Genomic DNA, 8,375 nt, shown 5'->3' with positions numbered 1-8,375 from the left:
GGGGAGATCCCGAGTGGCCGCGGCGCGGGCGCCGCTTCTCCCCCTTCCTCCCTCCCTGGCTCTCAAGCCTGGGAGGGAGGGGGAGACCCCGAGCGGCCGCGGCGCGCAAAACAGCCGTTTCGCGCGCCCCTGCTCCCCCTCCCAGGCTCTCAAGCCTGGGAGGGAGGGCGAGTAGCGGCGCGCAAGCGGCAGCAGCGGAGGTGAGCTAGGGCGGCCGGGGCACATTTTTAGGGGCGGCATTCTGGCGCCGGCCATGTCGCCCCTAAAAATGTGCCGCCCCAAGCACCAGCTTGTTTTGCTGGTGCCTAGAGCCGGCCCTGGCCCTACCCTGCACAAGACATGGAGGCATAGCCTCTTACCATGCGATGTTGTACTCAGGGCCTGTTGTAATAATTGAGCCTACAAATTTACTTTAATTATAAGCTCAGCTGTAAAAAGTAAGTGAAAGTTCATAAAGTGTCACAGCCTTTCAAATTAAAGTTGATGGGAAAAGTTGCAAAAGGGAGATGGAAAAAATAAATTAGTGCAAACAAAAAGACCTAGTAATATAATTCAAGGACTGTGTTAAAATCATGCCGGGTAAACAAGACAATGTGGGACTGGGAATTAATGAACCAAAATTGGTGTGTTGGAAACTAGTTCTAATTGATGGATAAAATAATGAGTCTTTAAAAAAAAAAAAAAAAAAAAAAAGAGAGAGATTTTAGGGAGAAAAACTGACTACTCGAGCAAGCTTCATCATCAGGCTGCCACGCCCAATGTCTCCTAGGATCCAGGCCTTCATCATTCTGGGCTCAAGAGATGTTCTGACCAGACCAGCCCCTTCCAAAACACCCCCCAGATAACATCACTACTGCTACCAGCTCTAGCTAAATGCGAAATGGTATCTAGAATAAGAATTTAACAGCCACAACAACAGCTCCAGCCCAGCTCATCTAACTTTTCTTCCCCCCATCTCCCCAAAAGACAGTTATTATTATCTTTAATACCATCTAATAGACTGTTAGCCAAGGAAGTTTTTCCCCCCCAAAAAAACCTGTGCCTCTCAGAGAATAGGGGAGTGAAAAGATGTTGTAGAACTGAGATGGCTGGTAAAAATAGCACCAAGGAATTGAGAGCTTTTTTCCCCTGGCCACCAGGTAACTGTTTACTGAGCTGCATTTCTTAAGATCAGTACACCAGGTCGTTTGGAACTGGAGTGACAGTACATGTGTGATGACACAGTGTTCAGTTATATATTGTAGTGTTTGTCGTCACTTAGAAAAATCTATTCCAAAACCCCTGTCCACCTCTATCATGTGTAAGGGGATAGCTTATGTTTCTACATGAGCACTGTCAGGATTGATTGTATAATTGAAATACTAATTTACATAATGACTGAAATACCTGAAAGGGCTTAAAAATTGTACATATTGGATCCCTAACGTATAGCCACCTCTTGGGTGGGAGGTGACAACAAATGAGCACACAATACTGCAATGGGAAAGAGAGTAAATATTGATCCAGGACACTAGGGCAAACTCCTGTTCCTAAAAAAGTCCTATAGTATCTTTAGCATTCATATGGAGCAGATGGCACCTTAGTTTTTAAAGTGTTCTTTGCAACAACGTACAGCAAGTTGCATGGTCCTCTCTGTATCTCAGAAGGATAAAGGTCTAAAACAAGCTGATGAGATTTGAATGTCTGGTTCTATAATCTAGCTACGCAAAACTTGATGCTTCAATCACGAACCTGACCCACCTGGCCTCTCACTCTATGAATTCTGTTGATTCAGTTAAGACTCTTTCAATTATCTTTGTACACTTGTATCTCTTCTAGGCACTATTCCTGGACCAATTTTGTTTGGTGTGGCAATAGACAGTAGCTGTACTCTCTGGGATGTTAATAAATGTGACATTAAAGGAGCCTGCTGGGTCTACGACAACTCAAAAATGGCCTACATGCTGATTGGTATAAGTAAGTGACTGCATATTTGATATGTACATAACACAAATGAGTGTTAAAATCTTTAATAGCAAAAGGCATAGCTATTTTGAATTTCACTGCCAGATGACAATTGAGGAGTAAGAAAATAGCCTAATAAGACTATGTAATAAGTTTACATAGTACTCAGCACTTTGCAAATAGATAAGATAAGTTCGCTCTTCTGAAGGAACTACTATTTAAATAAGACATGACAGTCAAAAACCAGGCAAGACACAGGACCACAGTTTGGTAGGAAGTCTGTGGGGACTCTTGACAATTGAAAGAAACAAGGAGGGATTGTTTGAAGAGTTAGGTTTTTAAAGGTAACCTGAAATGGTTTTTTTTTCCTTAGGTGGCTTGTGCCCTTTATAGCTTCCTTATAGATGAACAAGAGCCTGAAATATAGTGGGATTTGTGTGGTTGCCCTCCACCTTTCCCCCATTTTTTTGAGGCAGGAGGGGAGTTCCTCTTGCTGACTTCCCTAGTTTGGCTGGAAGATTTTTAGAGGTCTCAGATAAATATTGGCATTTTCTCACCCTGTAGTTATAATTAAACTTTTAACAAATACATATTTTCTCCCCAGTGTTAGTTTAGCATTGCAGTTGAATGAGAGTTCCAAAGAAGAACAAAAATAGACCTTCGAAGATTCTGACTAAAAATAATTTCCCCTCTCAATTAATAAGCTTTTCATCTGATTATTTTAAAGGTACTCAGGTGCCTTTTGACTTCAATGATAGCTGCAGGTGACCATCCCCTTTGGCAATGAGGCTACCTATTTAGGTGTTTAAGTTTAGCTACCAATGTTTGAAAATTAAAACAAAAAACAAAAACAACCCCCCAAAACAACCAAGCCCTCCCCAACAGCTTTAACAAATACCTTTCAAGCATTATCTTTTTAAGCTATTGATTTTATTTAGGAAGTTTATCAAGTTTACAAATCCTTGCCATATAAATAACAGAAACAAAACAATAATTACAACAGCTAGCTCTTGTCTTTATAATGTCTCTTTAAACATCAGATCTTTCTATTTAACAAGGTATTACCATCATTATGACATTTAGATCAGGCATATCTATCAAATGTTAAGTAAAAAATAAAAAGGTATGTGGTTTTTTTGGGGCAGGTGAATATACTTTGAGTATTAAATAAAAAGTAACCAAATATCTAAGTATCTATCAGTTCTCTGTCTATTTTGCAGGGTATATGACTAGTGTGTTAATGTATGTGTTTCCATGACTTCCACCTCCCATTTCTTTAAGCCATTCCTCTATGGTTCGACTGTTTTTCTTTTCCAATGAGATGATACCAATAGCCAACCAGCTACTAGCAGATGACAGAATAATTCTTCATTTCTTCTAGTGTGACCATTCCCACTAGAGAGCCCCAGGAGGAGTACTAACAGATCATTTGGTAATAAATATCCAACGTTTGATTATGGATTGTATCCCAGGACTCTCTAATGAATGGACATGCCCACTATAGATGCATAAAATCTCTTTCGCCACAATTTCTTAGACATTTATCCCTATTCAGTCTATCTATATTTTTTAACCTGAGGTACCATGAAACAGTATCTTAAAGAAATTTTCTTTTATTGTGCTACAAACTGAGGTTGCTGGTCCTCTTTTCCAGATCAAACCTCATTCCTTTGGGATAATTTCCCTATCCAGGTGCTTTTTTCCAATGTGTCATATATGGACTTTTTTTGTTAGAAAAGTTGTCTGCAAAGATTAATATAAATTAGATTTTTTTCCCCCTAATTGATCAGATGCCATTGCTTCTAAAGTTAGCTTTATGTATAAAACAGGTTTTCTAAAAAGTGGAGAAACATAAAGCCTGACTTGACAGTACTGGTATCAGGGGAGAGTGGGCCAGTTAAAGTTAGTTTTGATCTCTAAACAAGTTAGAAAAGTTTCTCTACTGAATAGCTGGCCAACTTTGTGTGACCCATAGCTCTCCTAATATTTGAAGCTCTCTGCTTCACGATTTGGATTGAGATCTGGATTACATTGTACACCAGGAGGAGTGAGGAAAGAAAAAGAGCACAGATGCAATAGTTTTCCCTTTGCACATCACCTTTAAGGAGGGAATTGAGGGAAGATATAGACGACACTTGATGAATGAGGACATGAAGCTAAGAATTGGAAAACATGGTGAGCAGGAAGTCAAAAGAACTGTGAAGAGTGTACTTGAGAGGAGGATGTGTATTCAGGAAGATTATTTAGAACACCTTAAGTGAGGATGAAGAGTTTCAGTACAGCGCAGCAGGTGACAGGAAGCCAATGAATGGACATAATCGGGGGCACTGTAGTTAAAGAAAGAAGGGAAGATTATTTTTATTGTCTTGAACAGCCTGGAGTGGAGGAGAAGAACAGAATTCTAATGAGTATTAAAGTTCTCACAGCAAATGAGGACCAGAGGGCAGATGAGGGACCTGATCCAAAGCTCCTGGAAGTCAATGGAAAGACTCCTGCTTTTTTTAGGGGACTTTTGATTAGCTTTGTGGATAAGCATGCTTTCTGCCACTAATGGGTACCATAGTATGGAGCTATAGTATTGAGCCAAGTTTACAGTAAGACTTTTAACTTAAAAGTAAATATTTTTAGTTCTTTGCTTTATACCTTTGTGGCACTATTACGAACTATGGAGTCACACATTTATAGTTTCTGTAGGCCAAACTCATTGCACTCATCAAGAGATCATTACATCCCTGAATTTCCCCTTACATTCCTCTGCGTCAGAGGCTCTATATCCCACTCACCCCCCATTATTATTTGTTTGGGAGATAAGTCATTCAAGTGTCAACATGTTAAACTCTATTGGGAGGATGAACCGTGATGAGACAGGTATTGTTATAGGAATTAACAGGTGCTGTGGGCCAGGTGTTTGATCTGTAGACAGTTGCAGAGGTGTTTGAAGCTGGGGCTGTGCTAAACAGATGACAGGGTCTCCATATGTCTCCCCTTTTCCCCCCTTTTGGTTGTCTGATTTTTTCCCCCCCAAATCAATAGTTTTGTAGTCATAGATGTCTAGATCATTTTGAAATTGATCAAATGGGATGTTTAAAAGTTATGGCATGACAGACAGAGAGATGCCATCAAGTTGAATGTAAGGCTTTCACAAACTTTGGCAATTAACATTAATTATATGTATTGAAAGTTGATCTTCAACAATAAACAAGTTCACTTTTCTTCATATAAAGGTGCAGCTTGTAAAGTCATCACTATCCTTTTTATTATCGTTGCATTCTGCTTATATAAACCCCCACCGGACAATTCTGCAACTTTGCAAAAGGATGCTGAAATGGTGTCTGCTGTTCACATGTAAAACTGTTATGAGAAAACCAGGAACTTTAAAAGAAACCAAGAAGAATATACACAGCCACTGAAAGATAAGCTGTGTGACAGCTTCATGTTGCAAGTGCAGCATTATCTGAGCATGATTTAGTTCTTAAACAGTTTTAAATTATCTTAAATATTTGTGGATATTTTGTGTAACATTAATTCAAACTCAGGAAATTTTATGTTTCAACAATGTACCTTTAGATATCACAGGAAAGAAATTGGGTTATTAACACTTTTATTTTTAACTTTCCATATACCCAATCAAAAATACTGTAAATATACGAAATGTCTTATAATTCATTGAGTTAAGCAAATTGCAATATTATCAGTAGAACACAAGAAAGATGACATAAAAGCCAAACTGGAATACCAAAAAAACATGAATAATTGTTACTGCCTATAAAGGCAACCGTACACCCTAAGAAGACAGACTTTAGGACAACAAAATAGTAAATGGGTGTATTAAAGGGAGCTGTCAATGTTTACTTTAAACTGGCAGGAATAACATGTATCAACGTTTTGGGCTACTAAAGAACATTTAAGATTTGATTGATGTAAATTTATTTATACTATAGTTTCTTGAGTAGGAACAAATAGAAAAAAACAAGCACTTCTGTTTTCTCAATCTATTTTGAACAAGTTAGGTTAAAAGTTTAAATTGTGATAACTTTTTGTAATCTTAAATATATTTGTAGGAAAAAAAGCAAAGAGTAGTTTCCATTATAGGAAAACTAACAAACTTGTAATTAATAAATGTTTGTTCAACTGGGTGCCTTAGTATTTGAATTCAGACAATATCCAAAAGGATGATGTCAAATATTCTTGTTATATTTTTTTTTAGAAAGCTTCATTTCTCATGATATACACTCTGGAAATTTTGAAAATAAAATCTGTTTTCTTAAAATGTTTTACTTGTTAGATGTGTGCTAGCCCATTATTTTGAGGTTACTCCTAAGTGCTCTGCACTAATTATTTTCTAAAAAAGGGATTTAATTATTTTTGCTGAATACAAATACACAATGAAAGACTATGCAAACACATTGATAGAAAAAAGTACATCCAGTTGGGGCCTTGCAACCTTGAGTAAACCTTTAAAATAATAGGGTGTGTATCTGTAGAAAACTTAAAATAAGGTGTACATGTCTTAGTAAACAATAATTTTTTAGCGTTAAATATTTTATTACATGCAAATCTATTCGATTTAAATATTGTTTAACTACGGTGAAATAAATCTATTTTTAAATCTGGTATATAATGCTGTTTTATTTTTAATGCATATGAGATGTTATTTGCTGTGTGGGTTGGCTTCAAAGCTTCTGCTTAACTTTGAAGTACCAATAATGAATTACATCTTCACCTTCTACCTAACCCATGTGTGTCTGTGTGCGTTCTGTGTCTTGGTACTATGATGGGTACACTGACTGAGCCTTTGGGATTCAGAGGAGGAACGCTTTTGTGTCAACAGTCCCTGCCACCCTGTGCTGGATCCTGGGGAAAGAAACCCACTTACCCTTTCTTATAGGCCTTTATCAAGGACCACTACTAGTTGGTAAACAAGAGGGTTTGTTTGGCAGATGGATCCTATTAACCTGCCACTGAGTAACCATGTAACCTGGGACTAGCCAGGCATCCACAACTAAGGACTGTAGCTCAGATGGCTGGAAAGCATAATTCTCTGCTTTGGACTATCTCTTCCTTCTAACTGCAGCTCTTAAAGACATAGAAACAGAGTCTGGAATCTAAGATAGAGGGTCTCATGGTGGATCTTCTGTTTTTTGTTAGACTATTCTGTTAACATAAAATAAACACAGCAACCAGGATGTGGCGAAGATACCCTCCACCCCATTTATTGGCCACAAGCATCCAATGTCTTCATTGGGTGATGAGTGTGTTTTTGGTCTAATACTTGCCCACAGGATAATGTTTACATAACTTTTTGATTTGCATAATTATCAGTGTGATCACATATGGTCCCTCTGTTCCCTTGCACATAACGTGTGAAGGAACAAAACTAATTCTGAACAGAAAAGGGAGAGGAAGGGATGTGCTTGTGGTTAAGGCATTGGGCTGGGACTCAAGTTCAATTCCGAGCTCTGCTATGGACTGCCTGTGTGACCTTGGGCAAGTCACTGAATTTCTGTGCCATCAGTAAAATAAGGATAATGCTACCTCTCTCCTTCCTGTATGTCCTGTTTATTTAAGCTGTGAGCTCTTTGGGGGCATGAACTGATTCTTACTTTGGATGTGCATACTGCTTAGCACAATTGGGGACATGGCAATTCAAGGAATTAACAATAACTAAAGGACAAAAGCGCAGGTGGCTGGACTAGATAACTTATCAAGGTCCCTTCCAGTTCTACATTTCTATGATTCTATGAGGCATAGAGGAGAAAGTGGATTGCACCTTATGTTCCCCTTCTGAGGGAGCTACCTGCACCTTCAGTTGCCATTGGGATGAGTTCCCCAGGCGGAGAAGGAAGGAGTTGTACTGCAGATGCACAAAGACTCTTTCCTCTCAAAGCTGTATAGCTTGTTGAATATGTCATCATAAGTTGCAGTAAGTTCCCAGTACATCATGTGATCAACCAGAGGCAGTGCACATGCACTACAGAGGACAAATGAGCAGCAGTCCTCCAGTTCTGCAGTAGTGCCTGAAGTAGCATGGAGATCCAAACTCCATGAGATCCCCTGGGTTTAGCTGTGCTTTTCCCTTTGATCTTGGCTTTCCTGGCCAGGCCCTCTTTACACTGACCCACTTACATAGTTACAGCTCCACACTTCTCGAAGTGACTAAAGTTAGCACTCCAAATCAGTGACGCTTTCCTGCTAAGACCTCCTTTTCTGTGTGTTTTTGTGAGGGAGGGATGATCCATTGTTTGAGCTGATTCATTCTTTTATGTCTTGCTGTAACTCCCATCTACCCTTTCCCCATTTTTTCCACTATGATTTTATGTGTGGTATCTAAATGTAGATTGTAAACTCTTTGGATTACCCTGTGTCTTGCTATCTGTGCTACAAGTCACCTAACATACATTTTAGATGAATTGAACATGAAATTTCAATTT

At 38.8% G+C, this 8,375-nt stretch overlaps 1 protein-coding gene across 1 annotated transcript in view; it reads left to right on the top strand.

Moving 5' to 3' along the window:
- LOC112104336 (solute carrier organic anion transporter family member 4C1-like) overlaps positions 1–6,525 on the top strand; it is a 109,504-nt gene extending 102,979 nt beyond the window's left edge. Inside the window, exons 12-13 of the mRNA XM_024196612.2 lie at positions 1,819–1,956; positions 5,169–6,525. Of these exons, the coding sequence (XP_024052380.1) occupies positions 1,819–1,956; positions 5,169–5,293 (263 nt within the window). The 3' untranslated portion in view covers positions 5,294–6,525. The remainder of the gene's footprint in view (positions 1–1,818; positions 1,957–5,168) is intronic.
- Positions 6,526–8,375: the final 1,850 nt, after the last annotated feature.

This window comes from Terrapene carolina, unplaced genomic scaffold (genome assembly GCF_002925995.2).
Source record: "Terrapene carolina triunguis isolate 2854851 unplaced genomic scaffold, T_m_triunguis-2.0 Scaffold69, whole genome shotgun sequence".
Classification (NCBI taxonomy): Eukaryota; Metazoa; Chordata; order Testudines; family Emydidae; genus Terrapene; species Terrapene triunguis.
This window is presented reverse-complemented; position numbering and strand designations above follow the sequence as displayed.